A 20,903-nucleotide genomic window follows, 5' to 3' on the forward strand; every position below is an offset into this window, starting at 1 on the left:
TACCAAATCAGGAGGCTATAAGTGGGTTTAGGAACCTCGCCATGCCGTGGATCCTTCGACTTCAGCCGGTATCTCAGCTTGTTAGTGTTCTTCACCTGATGAATTGACCCCAAAACCTTTAATCCACTGGAGTCTGATTCCTTGGCTCAGATATACTGCCTGTGTTCTGGGGGTTCTAGTAGTCAGCCCTGTCTGCTTATCACTGGTATTTTCATGTGAGGAGGACCTTATGGGAGCCTTTAAATTCCATTCATATTTCTGTGTTTCGGCACACCTAGTTCCCCTTGATAGTTAGGATTAACCCTTCTAGACAATATAGGACCAACTTAGGACTCATCCTATTTTTTGCTTATTTACTCATTGGTACACAGATCCCAAGTAGCCATTGTCAATTGTGAAATCATTCCTTCCTGGGTTCAAAACCAGCAGAACCCAGAGTCACAGAGATGGCAGCATAAAATTTGAAAGTGGGTCATTAGGAGTAGTAATGAAATGTGACAATCCCATTTCTGTCCCTTCACTCCTAGAGCCATGTATTCTGGCTGTGAAAGCAACAGCAACGTATATGGATTGAACCTTAAAGAGGTTGTTCCTACGTTCTTTAAAACTAGCTGCTTCTGACAGAGAGCGAGTACGTGATAAAACCTGCAGATCTCATGGGAATGAGATTATTACCTATCTTTTTTTATTGTAAAGTTAATTCCTTGGTCATAAGTAATGGTGTGTGGGATACTGTGACAGCAACTCCATAGATGATGGAGCTGGCAGAAGCATTGCGATAAGGAAATCAATCCAAATACAGAGTAAGTATACATTTCAGTGAAAATATTACATTGCTACCCAGAGGAAGGGATTCAGTGTAGTTAGCTTCCCCTCAGAGAGGTGGATGTTTCTCCCAGAGGATGGTTATCTCAGGGTTGGTTCCTGCTGTTGTCAAACTGGGTACTCACAGTAGCAGCAGCTAAGCCAGTTTTGCCAAGGCAAAGTCTATTTTGTGGAGGTGATGCATAGCTTCTGCTCCTAACAGCATGGACTGTTTGATTATGAGTCCTTTGGACAGCACTGGAGCGGCTGGGGAAGGAAGTTGCTAGACAAGGTCATCTTTCCCACCTGAATAACTAAGGCCCTCCTCCAGGGTAGGAAATTTCTGCTGAGCATTGACATGGAACACAAATATTCTTACACTCTAGGCCCATTCAAAATGTCTATCAGCATACCTTATCCCTACATCTCTTTGTCTGCAATCTTCAAATATTCTTCCGACCAGAGCTCTGACATGGAGTCATTCCATTAATCTTTTTCCATCATGTGAGTCTGGATTAAGTTCATCCGCATATCACAGAGAAACTCAATGTAGTGGCTTAAGCAAGAAAGAAGTTTATTACCTAGAGAAGTCTTCAGCTGTACCTTTCAGGGCTATCACTGCCTCTTCTTCTTTAGGTGTGATCCTCATCCCTTGATCCAAGATAGCTTCTTGAGCTCTAGACATCATGCTTCCTTCTAACTGGAGAAAGGAGGAAGGGGGTGGATAGCAAACTCTGATTTCTTTCATAAACCTCTCTGGAAATGACACATGACATTGCTGTTTACATCTCATCATTAATCACATGTCTACATCAAGCAATGTGCCTAGCTAAAATCACTAAGACTGAAGGGGACAGTGGATCTTGAAAGGCAATTAACAGTCTCTCTCATATACATAAATCAAATATTCTTACTCAGGTCGTATCTCCTTCAAGGTAAAGTAGACAGGTAAAATCTTTTCCACTGTCTCTTCGAGGCCACTTGCAGGTGGGTGAGATGCAGTCTGTAACTTCAGAGTCTGCTTCTAGCTGATGCTAATATACTTTGCAGCATTATCCTTAAACCAGGCTTGTTTTTTCTCCCCTTCACCAGTGAGTTGGCTGGAATACATTTCCTATGAGGCCAAAGGTGTCAATTAAGGAAGGAGTATCAGTATGGAATGAGTAGTATTTATTCAGAGAGAGTAAAAATCTTCCCCATGACCCTCCAGTATCTGGTGGGCCTGAACTTATACATACTTCTTCCATTTGATGTGGGGAACTGCTGGGCATGTTTGGCTTTATGTGAAGGGGTTAGATAAAACTCAGTTCAGGATGGACAGCTCAGGTCACATGGTCACTTGGTGGTCCATGGTCAGACATTCTGTCTTCATCAGGGTCCAGCAGCAAGCCAAGGGGTGCTCCTCACAAGGAGAGTATTTACTTGCTCCAACTCCAAGGCCAGCTATTGTGATGCTTCTTATGAAGCTTGTATCTAGACAGTATCTCCGTCTTCCACAGACACTTCAAGGATCTCCTACATCATAATGACAAGTAGCAGACTTCTTATACTTCAGCCTAGACTTGTTGGAGAGCTTGCTTTTACTTTGGTCCCCACTTAAAGCTAGCAGTCTTTCAGTTTAGCTGGGTCACTGTAGCAAACCCAAACACAGTATACAGTGCCTCCAAAATTCAGAGAGTCCCAGCAAGTGAAATGTATCTTTCTTTCTTAAGGGTATGGAGTATAAGATGCATACATTTGTCCTTTATTTTATAGTGCAAATACATGTATTTTCATGGTCTCTATCTTCTGTCTTCACCTAAGCATATATTTTAAATGGGCTGAATAGTACTTGTCATTTTATGTTTCCAGATACACTTAATATGTTACAAAAGTACTTGATCAGTGTGATGACCTATGAGATATTAAGACAGTCAAAGTCCCTGCAAAATTAATTATGTTTCAAGCTAGTGAGTTGAAATACACCTGAGGTGCTGTCATAAAAGTATACTGCTTTCCTTGCCAGGTCAAAGAAACTTGATCTGGGGTTTTTAATTTATTAGTCTAGAGCTGGTGTCAGCAAATTACAGCTTTCTGTTCTTGTAAATCAAGTTTTATCGGAACACAGTGATCTGCATTCATTTATGGATTCTCTATGGCTGCTTTCATGCTACAAGGACAGAGTGGAGTAGTTGAGACATACTATATGGCCAGCAAAGTCTGAAATATTTACCATCTTTATTGGCAAATTTTCTAAATCCTGGGTTGGAGAAATAACTTGGTAAGTCAGTAGTTGCATGACAGTTTCAAGGGGGCTGTTTGGTTTGCCCACATCTGTTTAGATGACTACAATTGCTGTCTCCACCAGATTGAACATCAAATAATTCACTGTCATTTTCCCAAGAAATGGGAAAGTGACAGCCAAATTGGCTTTTCTTTCTAGCCAAATTGGACATATAAATGGACATGTGATAGGAATCATCCTCTTCCCTCACATATAAAAAGTACTTCATGATATCCCCAATCTTGGTAATTCCTCAGAAATGCAGAATTGCTTTTGGTTTTCAATTTTAGAAAGGAGGGGAAATCTTTGAGTTTCCACTTGGTCTTGTCTACTAAAATAGTCCTTACTCTATGAGTTAGAAGGCAATGAAAGTATTCTTGAGTTGCTGAGGATATCTATATTTTTGGTAATCATGGATAGTATGGCAGTCCCATTGGACCTCTGGTGAGGTGGATGAAGTTAAAGAAAAAGTCAGCATATCATGTGTCCTTTATTATTTCTACTGTGATTGGTAGACTGTAGTGATAGCTGGGAGCTCTGGGAGTTAGAATTACCCTTGATTCAGTGTAACAAGAGTTTTCCAAAATTGGGGGTATTTCCCTTTTTTCATAGTGCATGGTTATACTGATGAATAGCTAAAGGTCCCTTTGGAGAAAAGTTGGAAGAAGAGTCACAGTACCCACCTGTGGTGTTACTTCAGGTTCCTTCTTTCCTCAATGGAACCCAGACTTTTCTTCACCAACTCTGTGAATGGATTCAGGACTGAAAATTGGTCAAAGCGTAGTTACTCTTAGGACTCTGTGTTTTTTAATTCAAGTCAAGTAGGACCTTAGCAGTTTAACTTTATATTTTTATTCTAGGGACCAAATAATAAATGAAAAATCACCAAAGTTTCACATGGATCAGAACATTTAAATTACAATGATGACTTTACTGTCTATAATAGCAGGAAGGGGAGGAAGGTAAGGCAAGCAAGGTGCCTAGGATACAAAATTTAAGGAGGCACTCACCTTCGCGGGTAACATGAGTGCTAAGCCCTTCACTGGCACAACCTTGAGAGCGAATGTCTCCTTAAATTTTGTGTCCGGTGTGTCTTGATTGCCTCCCCCTAGTCCCAGTCCTGTAGAATAGTAATCATGTTTTTCTACTTTACCTTGGATTGCTAAATACTGCTTCTGGGTCTCCAGAAGCAGTACATCTCTAACACATTGGATTCATTCATTCCTGTTGCTATTGAAGAGACCATTTCACTTGCGGTGTCTCCCTGGCTATGGTGAATGTGTGCTGTGCTTTCCATATCCCCATTTTAGGGCAGAGACACACTCATTCCATCAGCTGCTGGGAATGTTGGTAGCTGAGGACTGTCAGCTGAGTTGCTCTCCAGGAATTGCCTTTATAAGCTGAAGAAAGCCACTTCATCCAAGGTCATGCATCACGTAGGGGTCAGACTTCAAGGTGAAGCTGGATACCTTGCTTCAAACTTGGGCATCCTAGCTCCAGAACTCTTGGTGGGATTGTATTGCAACTCAACCCCTCTTTCTGCCTAATTCTCCTGCTTCACTCTCTCACAGATGTTCTCATCATGAAAACATTTACCAGTAAATTTCCTGCATACAAATCTTCTCTTAGAGTGCGTTTTCCAGAGAACCACATCTATGAGAGTTGGTGCCAGGTGTGGTATGAGGAAGCCAACCCTACAATGAGATTTTGGAGCAGGATCATCTGCCAGCTGACTGGCATTGAGGAGAGCATCACTGGTGGCAAGTGGAGCACGGATCACCCCAGGCTTGTAACAAAGCATTCATTAAAACTGTCATGGCTGGTGTACTGGGATGGGATACCAACGGAAAGGAATTTATGGGTGGATTGTGGAAAGGAATGCAGAGGTAGGGGCAATACCACAGGTGTCTGAGAAGTTTGGTGGAAGTAGTAATTATAAGAACTGTGGAATTGGATGGCTATTCCTGGGGAAAATTAATCAAATAGAGTAAGACAATGAAAACTGAGGGATATTAATTATTAATTAAAGGTTAAGTATGAAAGACAGAAGGCCTTTGGGGCAGCATATAAGCAGACGCCTCCTGCAGTTGAAGGCAGAAAAATCAAAGGGCTCAGGCATAGTGCATATAAGAATACTAGTGCTCCAGAGGTGGTTGAATTTTTAACATTAGAAAGTCTGTGACACCAAGACCATGGCCCTGACTGGGAAAGAGTAGTAGCCTATGACATGAAATGGGGAAATCAGAACTTCCTAGGGCTGCAGAAAGGGCACACTACTCCCTGTTAAAGCACCTTCCCTCCCATGCTCTTGCTTGAAAACAACTTGGAAGCCTCTGCCACGCAACACAATAAGAAGTCCCCTTGGGATCCACACCCATCTCATATCCTGGCTACCAGGTCAATAATTAGGGTAAAATCACAATAAAACTCATCTGTGGAAGTGCTGACCTGCTAAGGAAGGATAGCAACTTTACCTGAGAGGAAGTACAAGAACTTACCAACATGGTAGCTGCTGCTGGGAGGATGTGTATGGAACTGGGTCCTGAGGGTGCTGCTTGAAGGGAAGTGAGAACATAATAAAGGAGTTTATCACAGGAGCACGCTTCCATGATACATGATTTAACAATATTGGCAATGACCCTGAAAAGAAAGGGAAGGCTCACACCAAGCGAAATAGAAATTCCAGAGCTGCTGTGGTAGGCAGTGAAAAACAGATCAGAAGTTTCAGAGAAGAGGTCATGCTAGAATAGATCTACAATCTAAGGTCAGCGAGCCCATTAGCTGATTATGTTCTGGGAAAGGGCCCAGAGAACAGTCTATTTATCAATGTATTAAAAAAAATGCTCTGGTGAGAGGGCACCAGATTCACTGAAATGCTCACTGGTATTTGTCCTTGATGATAGGAGATGTTGATATAGAACTGAGCTTCCTGGTAACAAGGGGATAATAGGATTCTAAAATAATAAAGACCTGTTGGTCTTTAATCATCAGAAGAAATGAGGCTACAAAATCAGAGGGGCATGGGGTGAGTGGGTTTGACCTCTAAGAAGGCTCAGTGTTGGTTAATAGAAGTTGTCTTCCCTAGGAGCAAGACAGGAGGCAGGCAATAAGGGTATTGCTTAATTTATGCAATCAAGAGAAATCAAGGATGGATGATAAAAAGGCTGAATGCAGCCAGACCCAAAAGTCATGATCCCTTGCTCAGTTTCCAGACCCCAAGCTGTTTTAAGACCTAGAACCCCTGAATTAAGGGAGAGGCCATATCTCCGGGAGGAAGGACCCTGCAATACCATGGCAAGTGTATATGGTAACAGTCCCCCTAGTCCTTTCCCAAGGACACCTATGGCATTTACGCAGATAACCAATCACTGGGGAAAAGGCAATACCTAAACATTACAAGGACTGTTGGACCTGGGGTACAATTTAACATTGTTATCCAGGGAACTAAAACATTTTTGTGAACCACTTTTATAGTGGGGGCAAATGGGAGACCAGATAATAAATGGACTGACTCAGGTCCATCTCACAGAGCATCTGAGGGTTCTATAGACCCACCAGTGAGGAAAGTCTTCAAAGGACTTTTCTGTGTAACAGGAAAGAACAAAAGGAAAGTAAATGCCACGTTTCAAGAAACCACAACAGCCCAATTTACATAACACAAGTTATTCAACCTACCTTGATGTACTAGATAGGACTAGGTTCATGTGTATTGACCAAAAACTCAAACAAAGAATGGCATAAAAATATGAATTCATTCACTCTTGTAAAAGAAGCCTGCAGGTCTATCATAGGGGACTCAGACACTGATTTTTCTATTCCACCATCCTTAACATGAGGGCTCTATTTTTCAAGGTCATTTTATAGTCTGATATGATTGCTGGAGCTCCAGCCATCATGTACATATACCAGGAAGGAAGAATAGAAAGGACCAAGGGACTTAGTGTATGGCCTCCCTTTAAAAAGAGCCTTCCTGAAATTTTTACCCGACTTCTAATGTAACTTGTAGTTGCATTTGATTAGCCAAACTTCGTTTCACATGGCCATGCTAAGTGTCAAGGGAGGGTGATCAATAATAGTTTATCAGCAGAGAAGATTGTTTCCTTGAATAAAGTGGGGTTCTAAGGACAAAGGGGAGAATAGACATTGGATGGACAATAGCTCTGTCTGCCATTGCCATAGATGGCATCCATGGCTCAGAAGCTATATTCAATAGATGTCCTTCAGCTTTAAAGAACTGGGAAAAATCCAAAGCCACATTGCCTGTATTTTGTCTGTACCTTGAGCTCCTCTCCAGAATCCATGGGGAGTTTTCATCTTAGAACCCATCACCTCAGTGCCCCCTCAGCCTCCCAGGCTGGCTCAAGCCAGAAGAGACAAATTTTTCTCTGGACTTGTCCTACTTGGTTTCAGTTTTTGGCCAGGGAGTCATACCTCTTCCCTAGGTGACTCTCAGTAAAACTCACCATTTTAGGGTAGTATGTTGTGGAATATTCTGTCCTCTAGCATGGTAGATTCTTATTTTAACGGCTGCCAATTAATCATGCATCTGGTACTCACTCCCTTATGTATCGCCTTCCCACACTGACTCTTGGCCATGTGACATGCTCTGGCCAATGAGACATCAGCAAATGTCAAGCCAGAGACTTGATGTGTGCTTTTGTACTGGGGCTTGTATTCTTGGATCACCTGTAAGAAAGTGTAAGAAAGCTAGGCCATCTTGTTGGAGAGGTTGCATGGACGAGAACTGAGACTTAACAGCCAGCAGCCCCAGCTAATCTCCAGGCATGTGAGTGAGGCCCTCTTGGATCTTCCGGCCCTAGATAAACTACCAGATGATTGTAGCCACGTGAGAAATCATAAATGAGAAAAATTCCAGAACCACCCGGCTGAGCTCATTTGCAGAATCAAGAGTAAATAAATGGTTGCTGTTTTAAGCCATTATATTTTGAGGTGATCCTTTACATAGAAACAGAGAACTGAGACATATTGGAAATTGCTCAGAGAAGTTATGGCTAGGGTTAGGGTTATGGGTTGGTCATATTCCCTAACCACAAGGCTCTTCAGTAAGCATGTGTTGTTTTTGGCCACCCAGCATCCGTTCCTCCCTCGTTTGGTAAGAACACCAGGATTTTACTCAGGGCAATCAATTATTCAGTTCTCACATGTGCTTCCTTTGGCCACAGTGTTTAGACAGGAAGAAGTAGGTGACTTAATTCAGACAATTAAATGTCTGGCCCAGGACTTTTCATCTAGAAAGCAGACTCTGAAGTTATGAAAGATCTGAGGAAACTGGTTTGGCCCTCCTCTTTGGTAATGGAGACATACCAAATAGCCACTAGAAACTACGGAATTTTTACTGTAAAGAAGTTCCTAAAGGAAACCCTCATGTAGAGCTGGAGGGAGTGTAAATTGATGCTGCCATTCTGCTGTAATCTGGCCATAATAAGTAAAGTAAAAACTCATATACAGGGCTTCCCTGGTGGCGCAGTGATTGGGAGTCCACCTGCCGAGGCAGGGGACACGGGTTTGTGCCCCGTTCCGGGAGGATCCCACATGCCGTGGAGTGGCTGGGCCGTTGAGCCTGCGCATCTGGAGCCTGTGCTCTGCGACGGGAAAGGCCACAGCAGTGAGAGGCCTGCGTACTGCAAAAACAAAAAACAAAACAAACAAAAAAAACCCCACATATACATGTTGATGCAGCAAAATATACCCCAGGGAAACTCTAATATAAGTCCAAAAGGGGACACAGGTGAAGATCTTCATCAGAGCAGTTTCTGGTAGCAGAGAATGGACACAGGTATCCCAAACTAGGAGAATGGGAGTTCCCTGGTGGCCCGGTGACTGGGATTTGGCACTGTCACTGCAGTGGCCAGGGTTTGATCCCTGGTCGGGTAACTGAGATCCTGCTAGCTGCACAGGGAGGCCAAAAAAGAAAGAAAGAAAGAAAGAAAGAAACTGGAGGAGTGAACACGTAAAATATGGTAGAATACTATGAGGCATTCAAAAGTACTGATGTAGGCCAGCAACATGGCAGGCTAAGAGGTCTCAACGCTTGCCTGCTCAACAAAAACAACAAAACAATAAATAAGCAACTACAAACTGATGAAAATAGCTCTGAGAAAGCTCTGGACTGTAATGAAGAAGCGGCAGAAACTCTGCAGGGCTCAAATATGGAGGATGGCCACATGGAAAAGAGTAGGAAGCATTTTACCTGTTTCACCCATCCCCCAGTCCAAAGCAGCTTGGCACTGAGCGGGATCCCCTTGGAGGGATTTTACCCCAAGGGGCAAGGGACAGAAGTAGAAACCCAGCAAGCCTCATTGCTGTGGACGTTTGCAGGCTTTGCTACTGAGGACCCCCGCAGTCTTCACCAGCACCAAACCCAGCTAATGGAGCTGCCCAGAGTTCCCACTGCTGTGTCTTCCCCAGGGTTGAAACTGTCACTGTGGTGACATAATAAAGGCCATATATGACAAGTCCACAGCTAGCATCATGCTCAACATTGTAAAGTTAAAAAGACTTCCTCCCTAAGATCAGGAACAGCAGATGGACACTCTCACAAGGAAAAGGCAAGGAAAAGAAATAAAAGGCATCCAAATAGGAAAGGAAGAAGTAAAATTATCTCTGTTCGCAGATGACATGATCTTATATATAGCAAACCCTAAAGGCTCTCTGAAAAATTGTTAGAACTGTACATGAATTCGGTAAAGTTGCAGGATATAAAATCAACAAACAAAAATCAGTTATGTTTCTTTACACTAACAATGAACTATCTGAAGAGAAATTAAGAAAGCAATCCAGTTTACAATGGCATCAAAAACAATAAAATACTTAGGAATAAATATAGCCAAGGAGGTGAAAGACCAGTACACTAAAAACTATGACATTGATGAAAGAAGTGGAAGAAGACACAAATAAATGGAAAAGATATCCCATATTCTTGGATTAGAAGAATTAACGTTGTTAAGATGTCCATACTACCCAAAGCAATCTATATATATAATGCACTGCCTATCAAAATTCCAATGGCATTTTTCACAGAAATAGAAAAAAACTGTCCTAAAATTGTATGAAACCACAAAAGACCCCTAATAGCCAAAACAATCCTGAGAAAGAAGAACAAAGCTGGAGGCATTATACTTCCTGATTTCAAACTATATTAAAAGCTATAGTAATTAAAATAGTATGGTTCTGGCATAAAAGCAAGCATATAGATCAGTGGATCAGATTTAAGAACCTAGAAATAAACCCATGCATATGTGGTCAACTAATCTTTGACAAGGGCACCAAGAATGGAGAGTCTCTTCAATACATGGTGTTGGGAAAACTGGATATCCACATGCAAAAGAATGAAATTGGACCTCTATCTTACACCACTCACAAATAGTGACTTGAAATGGATTAAAGACTTAAATGTAAGACCTGAAACCATAAAACTCCTAGAAGAAAACAGGGAAAAATCTCCTTGACATTGGTCTTGGCAATGATTCTTGGATAAGACACCAAAGCACAAGCAACAAAACCTAAAATAAACAAGTGGAACTACATCAAAGTAAAGAGCTTCTACACAGCAAAGGAAACAATCAATAAATTGAAAAGGCAACCTATGGAATGGGAGAAAATACCTGTAAACCATATATCTGATAAGAGTTTAATATTTAAGATATATAAGAACTCATACAACTTAACAGGGAAAAGCAAATAATCCAATTAGAAAATGCACAAAGGACCTGAATAGACATTATTTTTTTTTCCAAAGAAAACATACAACTGGCCAATAGGTATATGAAGAGATGCTCAACATCACTAATCATCAGGAAATGCAAATCAAAACCACAACGAGATTATCACCTCATACCTATTAGGATGACTCTTAGCAAAAAGGTAAGAGATAACAAATGGTGAGGATGTGGAGAAAAGGGAATGCATACGCTTTTTGGAGGGAATGTAAATGGGTACAGTCATTATGGAAAACAGTGTGGTGATTCCTTAAAAAATGAAAAATAGAGCTGCCATATGATCCAGCAATGCCACTTCTGGGTATACATCCAAAGGAAATAAAATCAGTATCTCAAAGAGATATCTGCATTATCATGTTCATCACAGCATTACTCACAATAGCAAAGATATGGAAGCAACCTAAATATCCTTCGATGGATGAATGAATAACAAAAATGTTATATATATGTATATGTATGTATTACAATGAATATACAATGGAATATCATTCAGCCATAAAAAAAGGAAATCCTGCCATTTGCGACAACATGGATGAAAATTCAGGGCCTTACGTTAAGAGAAATAAGCCAGGGAAAGAAAAATACTATACACTGTATGGTAACACTTATACGTGGAATAAAGAAAAAGTTGATCCCATAGAGAAACAGCGAATAGAAAAGTGATTGCCAGGAGCTAGGAGGAGGGGGTTTGAGGAGATGCCAGTCAAAGTGTGTCAACTTTCAGTTATAAGAAGAGTAAGTTCTGAGGATCAAATGCACAGTCTGGTATTGTACACTTGGAAGTTGCTGAGAGTAGATTTTAAGCATTCTCACCACACACACACACACACACACACACAAATGAGTTACCTCTATGAGGTGATATATGTGCTAATCATCTTGATCTTGGTAACTACTCCACAATGTATATCACACCATCACGTTGTACATTAAATATGTATAATTGTATTTGACAATCATTCGTCAATAAAGAGATGACCAGTTCTAAAAACTAAACAAAATGAAACTAATGATGTAGATTTCCCCCCTAATAGTTTTGTTAAGATCAGTCCTTGACACTCTCTGTGAAAATAAGAAGTAGCATAATACAGTTTCTGTATTAGAATAACATATGTATGCAGAAGACACACTCTTTTTTAAGAATATAGACTTATCTACAGCATGTATTAAACACATAAAGAGGATCTTATAGAGTGAAAGCAATATGAAGGGAGCAATGAAGGGGAGAACTTAGAATAAGACAAGAACCGTACAGATTGATCATGAATGTGCCAAGAATTGAGGATATAGTTACTTAAAACAGTTGTACCTGAGGTTAAACAAAAACCCCCAAATGATTCACTAGAACATGAATGACTTGCAATTTGAGACAATTTGTGCACTTATATACACTTGAATACGAGAATTTGCCCAAGTGGAAAGTCATTTCCATATCTCACCTCCAGACTTCCAAAAGTCTGCAAAGCAACGGGTTTATGTTAAAATAATTCTTATATTTTCCCCAGGCAGTTAGTAAAGGGAAAAAGAACATAAAGGCTGAAAAGGGAATATTTTTGTGGGAAGGATGAAGAGAAAAGAAGAGCATTTAATGTAGAGGAGTTACCAACAATTGAAAAGTAACAATGTTAGCTTGACGAAACAGTTTTCTCCACTAATGTCAGGGCGAAATTTGATGTCACAACATGATCACCAAAAATACGAGAGGGCAAATGTCAAGAATTTTCCTGATGTTTTCCTCATGGCATTCTATTCTATTTTAGTCTCATGCATCAGCTTTCCAAGATTTAATACCTCTTGGAATGTACTTGCTGGAAAGAAATAAAAAACTATATCTCACAACATTGTACATGGTGGTAACACAATTTTTCCTCATAATCTTTAATTCCTGTTCACAGCGTTACAAAAGATAATGTACTGATTTTTTTTTTTTTTTTTTAGAATACTGCATTTTTCTCTTAGCGAGGAAATAATCAAGAATTAGGTATGAGTGATGAGGTGCTGGTATGTCAATGTGTTAACATCTCTTGAAGTTAGTATTTAGGAACTTTGGCTTCTGATATTATTTGCATAATCATAACTCCAACATGATGATATCTGAATATCCAAAAAGTTATTTAAGAAGTTATGTATATATATGAGCTAATTTCTCTTTGAATTATCTTTTTCCTTTCACTGCTTTATTATTTCTCTTCTAAATTCTGTTTTATAGGAAACTTGCATTTTTTGGATTTATCATTGGTGAAATGAAATTTCAAGTGCCTACCACATCATTCTTGAAGGAGAGAATGCAGGATAAAAGAAAAAAAAATATCCCAGCCCTCATGGAGTTTACATTCTAGTGGATTAATGCTGATTAATTTGGAGTATAAACTGCTCAATATTGTGATGTAATAACATCAGGAAAATGATTTTTATAAGATTTTTACAAAATGTTATGTTTGTTAGATGAAATTTGATATATTTTTGTCCTGATAATGTTTCTCTTAAACTTTGCACATTTGACTATTATAACGTGACTATCACATAGATTCAAATATAACTTGGGTCAAATCATATCCCCAAATAAAACAAGTGAATCTCTGATGCAATAGGTTTAAGCTAGAGAACACCATTGTCCTTGACACACTGTAGATGTTTTAAAAGGTTTTTTGAATTGGACAAGAGCATTAAGCCCTGGGACTGACAGTTTTACAGCCTGGGTTTTAATACATTAGGACATTCTACTCTTTTCTCATTACTTATGGTAATATCCATGATCTATAAATTAAATACATTCCTTCCAGTACAATCCTCTTTGTGCTTCCATACAGCATTTGCTCCCATTTATCTTGAAGGTCCGGCCCCTTGCAGGCACCAGCCACTTCTATTTCTTCCATTTTTAAAACTGCTGTCTGACTTACCCCGTCTCCCCTTGCTCCCTTTAGCCCAAGTTTCTGGAGGAGCCTTAAAGCTGTGAAGGGTAGCTGTGGGCATGAGCTCTTGCTCTCTTTGCCCCACTATGCAGAGGAAAGAACACTGAACAAGCTCCTGCCTCAAGCTTATCAGGAAATATCTGAGTCTGGGAATCCTGGGCCAATATCAAAGTGATTGCCAAAAAGTTTCCTCCAAAAAAGCCACTGTTAAAAGTTAAAAAAGAAGACTTATTAAATAAAGTCTGTTGTGATCAGGCAATAGATAATTCCAAACAAGGTACGCATAAACCATCTTGGTTTTGGGTTTTAAATTCATTCATTCACTCATTCCATAATGAATTTATGGAACATTGATCGAACACTTACTTGGTATAGTGCTCTTCACCAGGCATTGAAGGGAATGTAATAGCAAGAGCTGCCATTTATTAATTTCCTACTGTATACGAAGCACTGTGCGTCTATCAATATTTTTTTTTTTCTGACTCTTACTTCTACAGCACCAGGGCAAGACCATTATCTCCATGTTAGAAGGAGAAAACTGAGGGAAACGAGGAAGCTGAAGGGCAAATAGGTGAGGAGATCATCTCGGGACATGTTGTGAGGCTTCCAAATGCGTACTGTTCCCGCAGGACACCGCTCTGAGGACTTGACCCCTATCCAGACTGCTTCCCGGTAAATGGAAATAAAATTGAGTGTGATCATGACACCGAGGGATGCTGTGGGAACTCAGATGGGAGAGGTGACTGTTGCTGAGGCTTGCAACTGTTAGTAAAACTTTAAGAAAAAAAGGAGGAGAGTAGGATGCAATGGCTGTGCATTTTGCCCTGAGAAAAATTCTCTAAAATTCCATTTTATATTTTTACATACTTCTTAAGTCCTTTTTGGAATAATGCCATGTACAGCTAAATAAACCAATTAAATGGAGTCAGAATTGTTATGGATAAAGTTGAGGCACATACACTTGTTTTTGTGAATCTAATGATTTATATTAAATGACTTGTCTATAAATCAACGGTGAGAATTCTTGATGTAGCTTGCAAATCCTAGAAAACCTCATGCCAGCAACTCAGGTTAAATCACAGATGAGTTCTACATTTTTCGGAAGTGTTTCTAATGTCATTTTATCTCAGGACATCTCCAAAGAAATGAAGAGACACTGCGGTTGATGGAAACCTAGGAGGACAGTAATACAGAAACAAATCTGATCATAAGGAGGTAAATCTGCTAGAGCTGCATTTTCAAAAGAATCCCCCGAGGCCACATTTAACTGCATTTTCTGATGAAATTAAATCATAAATTTAAATAGAAAAAGTATGTAATTGCTTTTACTTACAGTGCTGGCAAAAAATTGTAGATTTGTATAAAAGAAGAAAAGAGATCAATTAATAGAGTCCCTGCTAAGGAAAGCTAAAACCTAGAGGCAAGGTTTCAATTTAATTTTTTGCCCTTTATTGATTTTCCTCCCATGTCTTGAATGGATGATTTCCTCTAAAAGATCAACTATATGTTAAAAACAAAATCTCAACACATTGAATTACAGAAATGTTCTTGAATTATGTGTAATATTCTTTCATCTTTTCTGCCTCTAGGGGGAAGTGTGTTTTCAACAATTCTGTTCCCAGAGGACACTTTCTTTGTGGGCTATACAGGCTTCATAGGGTTATTCTTCAATATGACTTCAGGGCTGGCTTAACAAGGGAGGGGAGATACTCTTTGAAAGGCACTTTAGAGATTGCTGCCTGGATTCTGAGGGAGATCACACAGATTGTGACAGGTGGTGGAGAAAAATTCCTTCTGATAGCATTTCTAACACATTTCAAAGAATCACAGGTTGAGGTTCCCTATAGAATGTTGTCTTTCCTGGTGGCAAAGGAATGCCATAGAGACATGGTTTCATTTCACAGATGGAAAGCAAACAGTTGAATGCTTTATAGAAAACTTGCCACTTGATTTTAGTAACAAAGTTAAAAAATATGATTTGTGGATATTGATGAGCGTTCTAAATCCTATAAAAAGTCTATTATTGATATTTTCTGTAATATCACATTTAGGGCTAACATTGTTTTTTATTTGGCTAATTTTATTTTATTTTGCAGCATTTCCCTGTAACTTTCTTTTGTTTTCATTCAGTAATTGTAGTCAGAAAGAATGCAATTGGTGAAAAGGTTAGCAATCTTTTGAATGTTAAAAAAAGTGCTTCTTTTTTTCCCCATTTCAAGTTTTACAGAAAAGCAGGGAACAATATTGAAAAATTGAGTCCAAGGGATGAGTTATTTCTATTTTTTCTTTTTTCCTACCTTCTTAATTTGATTCATCTTTGTGATTATGATGCTGCAAAAGTTATACTATAATCTATTAGTAATTGTGTTACTATGCTGCATATTTTCAAAACAGCTTCATATAAAATCAAAGTTAGATATAAAGCATGTTACTCCTTAATGAAATTTAACTTTGTTCCCAACACTCTTTTACATGGTATAATAAATCTTTCTTTCTTTTTCTTTTTTTTTTTTTTGCTGTACGTGGGCCTCTCACTGTTGTGGCCTCTCCCGTTGCGGAGCACAGGCTCCGGACACGCAGGCCCAGCGGCCATGGCTCACGGGCCCAGCCGCCCCGCGGCATGTGGGATCTTCCCAGACCCGGCACGAACCCGTGTTCCCTGCATTGGCAGGCGGACTCTCAACCACTGCGCCACCAGGGAAGCCCCATAAATATTTATTTCGAATCCAATCCCATTTAAAAATATTCTCTGGGTATGAAGAGGTATTTAAGTATGCCATTTATATTCTTTGGCCTAGATCCTTCACGTAGCGAGTGAAGGGTCTCAGGCTAGGTGACTTCTAAAATTTTTCCAGCCCTAAGATTGGAGAACTTCATGATATTCATGATACGCACACTTTCAGCTGCCTGGGAAAATCTAATTTGATGGAAAGTGAATAAACTGGTAATGCTAAATCCATATACATATATTACTTGGCAGGTCTTCCTATAATCTTGTGGCTATTTTCATTTGAAAAACTTTCTTCAAAAATCCTAATTTCTATAAAATGATGTCATGGGCATGTAATGTACAGCATGGTGACTATAGCTAATAATGCTGTATTGCATATCTGAAAGTGGCTAAGAGCAGATCTTAAAGTTCTCGTCACAAGAAAAAAAGTTTTTGTAATTCTATGGTGACAAATGTCAACTAGACTTGTGGTGGTGATCATTTCACAATATATACAAATTTCATATCACTGTGTTATATCCCTGAGACTAACATCATGTCATATGTCAACTATACCTCAATAAAAAAATCCTGCTCAATGGAAAAATTTCTGCTCAATGGAAAAATGTAAGGGGTGCTTTGAGCAGCAAGAGAGGTAACATTGGCTTTTCTGGTTCTGCTGCCTAGTTTGGGGGCTCTCCCTTACACGGTTTGTCAGTGCTCTTGAATGACAAACTGGAAGTTGAGAGCTCTGATCCAAAGGCCACGGAGAGGCTGCGATACTCGCTCTAACATAAATGCACTGACTACCCTGCCCGTGACCCTTGGCGCGTACGGGCAGCGCCTGTTAAGGGAGAGGCGTTCACACCCGGTGCCACTGAAACCCCAGCCTTTCCGACTAAGCCCACGTTACACAGTGTGCGGAATCATATCGCCGTTGGCCAGTGTTCCCCAGACACGGGGCATAGCGAGCAGTAATAGTAAACCTTGGTTCCTTCACGTCTCCTGGCAACCAGTTTCGAAATCCATTAAGACCCTTGGAATTCGGGATTTAGCTTGTTTCTCTCGCTCTCTCTCTTCCCTCCCTCCTCCCCTCCCTCCTTCCTCCCTTCCTAGGAGTTCAGGGGGGATTTTATCGCTGTGAAGCTCTAAATCTCAATTTCCAGTATGTGAGGACTACCCTTTGAGTGGAATTAAATTGTATACAGATGTCTCGTTTGCTACTGATTAGCAGCTGTAATAAAATAAATGAAAGTTTTCGCAGGAGTAAGAAGGTCCTACTTGAAGATTCAGGGATCACAGTGCATAATCTGAACTCTATATGCCCCGGAGGATGAGACGTTACTCATAATCACATTTACGGTGCCAGAAAGAGCGATAAGGAGGGTGCTGTTAAAGGTGACGAGCGCTGATGCCTGAAATTGCCACATCTCCGGAAACCCCAATTTGCCTTTTTATCATCACAAATGAGAGCGACTGCTCTTTGAGGCCTCGGCGCTAAACAAAGAAAAATAAAACAAAGACCAAAAAGCAAATTCAGCGCCTGGGGTGGTGGCATCGGGGTTACAAGTCAGCTGCAAGTTTCTGCCGAAAGAGGGCGTTGGTCTAAGACTAATAGAAATTTGTGGACACGGACGCCCAAACGAAAGACCATTTTAAAACATTCTCAATTTATTTTAATTTGTGGGACTTCACTGTCAGAATTCACCCGTCCAACGTAGTACGTTCCCACTGCAAATGACCTCGGTGTGTTACTACGTTCAGAGGGTCAAGCTCCATTCGGACCTGCCCTGCAGCGCGGCGGACTCCGGCGAGGCTCCTCTGGCCACGGACTTCTCTCCACGGCCGTTTCCACCCTCGTCTCCACCGCTGCTGTGCCTGTGACAAGTGGCAAGACTGGGTCTTGGACGCAGGACCTTCCTCGGCATTACCGAAGCCGGAGCACAGGGTCTCGCGCTGCCCGCCGGAGAAGCGGTGGGATTTCCGAGCGCACGGATTGGAGCGGAGGACGAGCCTCCATCCGGGACCCTCGGAGTAAAGCTTTAGGGAGAAGGTCTCTTTATTTAATTACCTGGCTTAGCAAGTAAAGCCCAGAGGACGCCTTGGAGATGCTTTTCAAGCTTTCTTTCTGCCACCTTCAGAAGAACTGTTCTCTCGCCTTTGGAAGCAACAAGTTTAGCTTTTCTGCTCGCAGAGCGCCGGCGGAGGTGTCCGTGCGCGGGGACACTGGATGCCCGGCAGCACTGCGACTCTGGCGCGAACTCGCGCGGCTCAGGGGAAGGAGGCCGGCGGGAGGGAGGGATAGCGGTGACGCTCGGGCTAGCTGGGCGTTCCAGGTCCGCGACTGAGCCGTCTGCCCCGGGACCTTGGTCTCTGTTCCCTGACCTTGCGCCAGGGGACCGGGAAGGTCGAGTGCACGCCCCGAGTGGGCGCGTCAGGAGGGAATGTGGCTGGAGTGAGAAAGAGGTGAGAGTCTGCGGGACCTAGGATGGCTTTTTAAAAATTTTTTGCAACGAAACCCCCAATTTCCAGGGCCACCCCCTTCCTTTAATCCTGTTGCTTTTTGCACGGCGTGGGGTGTGTGTGTGTGTGTGTCTGTGTGTCCCTGCGCGCGTTTCTTTACTTTCAAACATATTGCCATTTTCAAAGCCCGGAACTGGAAAGAGAGCTGCCGCGTGCGGGGCAAGGGAGAGGCGGGGACGCCGCTACACCCAGGTGGCGGTGTAGCGCGTTGGGGGCTCCCGCCGGTACAGAAGTGAGCGACTGTGGCTTTAAGGAAAAGGCCCAGGTCTGGCGGGGAGCGGGAGTTAGGGACAGGGGAGGGGTGGGAAGAGTAGGGGTGCGGGGAGGAGTCCTGATGTAAGAATGTTAATGAGAGGCTCCCCGAGCCCAGCCGCCACCTCCCCCCCACCCTCCCCACCGGCTGGAAATACAAGCCGGGCCTCGGCGCGCCTTGTGTGGTAACACGCTCCGCCGCTGCCACGCTATTTAAACGCGGGTTATGGATCCAGGAACCGGCGCGAATCAATGAGATCAAACGCGAGGGAGATGCACCGTCAATTACAAGCACTTGGACAAGTCTAACTTTTTCTTCTTTTACAAATACGCTTTCAAAAGCAACCTTAGCAATGCCCAAATAAGAAGCCACCTCTAAGCAAAATAGTATATATAAAGGGAGGGCGAATATATATATATTTATAGAAAGTATATATATAAATATATTACAGGCGTACAGGTTTACACCCGGTTAACTTTTTCTTTTTCTTTTCTTTTTTTAAACGAGTGGCATTGCAAAGGAGGACTCCTCCTCTCTATCTTTTGGCGAGTTAGTGAAGGGGGTATTCTGTTTGCTTAGAGCGCCCAAGGGGGCGCAGGGACCTCGGAGAGAAGAGTGGGGAGGAAAGAGGAAGGGTCGGTGCGGGGCAGAGGGCGAGTCCGCAGCGAGGGCAGGCGCTTTCCTGCGGCACGATGCCTTCCCCGTTGGTGCTCACTTTCTCCGCGTGCGTCCTGCTCGGTTGGGCGTTGCTGGCCGGCTGCACGGGTGGCGGTGTCGGCGGGGGCGCGGGCCCGGGCGGCGGGCGCCGGGAGAGAGAGGCGCTGCCGCCGCAGAAGATCGAGGTGCTGGTGCTGTTGCCCCAGGACGACTCGTACCTGTTCTCCCTGGCTCGGGTGCGGCCGGCCATCGAATACGCGCTGCGCAGCGTGGAAGGCAACGGGACCGGGCGGCGGCTTCTGCCCCCCGGCACTCGCTTCCAGGTGGCCTACGAAGACTCGGACTGCGGCAACCGCGCACTCTTCAGTCTGGTGGACCGCGTGGCGGCGGCGCGGGGCGCCAAGCCCGACCTCATCCTGGGGCCTGTGTGCGAGTACGCGGCGGCGCCGGTGGCCCGGCTAGCGTCGCACTGGGATCTACCCATGCTGTCGGCCGGGGCACTGGCAGCCGGCTTCCGGCATAAGGACACGGAGTACTCGCACCTCACGCGCGTGGCGCCCGCGTACGCCAAGATGGGCGAGATGATGCTCGCCCTGTTCCGCCACCACCAGTGGAGCCGCGCCGTGCTGGTCTACAGCGACGACAAGCTGGAGCGGAACTGCTACTTCACCCTCGAGGGGGTCCATGAGGTCTTCCAGGAGGAAGGCTTGCACACGTCCGCCTACAGTTTTGATGAGACCAAAGACTTGGATGTGGACGACATCGTGCGCTACATCCAGGCCAGTGAGCGAGGTGAGCAGGAGTGCGCCTCGGGCCCCAGGCCCTAACCCAACCGCCCTCCGCGGCTCTCCCTACACGCTCGTCCGCTCTTCTGGGGACCCCACTACCCGCTGCGGCACTGAGGACCCGGGGAGGGCGCGTGCGCTTGGACTCGCCGGGCCGTGCGCTGTCTGGCTGCGACGACCTTTGACCATCATCCGTGGCTGTGGTGGGGTGTACGTAGAGCGTCCCGGGGAGGTGGTGGAGCCTGGGGGAGGGGCAT

General features: G+C 42.9%; 1 protein-coding gene across 2 annotated transcripts in view; it reads left to right on the top strand.

The window, feature by feature from the left end:
• The first annotated feature begins 17,906 nt into the window (after window positions 1-17,906).
• The window catches only part of NPR3 (natriuretic peptide receptor 3), an 85,545-nt gene continuing 82,548 nt past the window's right edge, over window positions 17,907-20,903 (top strand). Inside the window, exon 1 of one of the 2 annotated variants that reach the window (XM_059060831.2) lies at window positions 17,907-20,653. In XM_059060831.2, the coding sequence (XP_058916814.1) occupies window positions 19,897-20,653 (757 nt within the window). In that variant the 5' untranslated portion in view covers window positions 17,907-19,896. The remainder of the gene's footprint in view (window positions 20,654-20,903) is intronic. The other variant, XM_059060830.2, reaches the window with a different exon arrangement.

Source organism: Kogia breviceps, chromosome 4, assembly GCF_026419965.1.
Source record: "Kogia breviceps isolate mKogBre1 chromosome 4, mKogBre1 haplotype 1, whole genome shotgun sequence".
NCBI lineage: Eukaryota > Metazoa > Chordata > Mammalia > Artiodactyla > Physeteridae > Kogia > Kogia breviceps.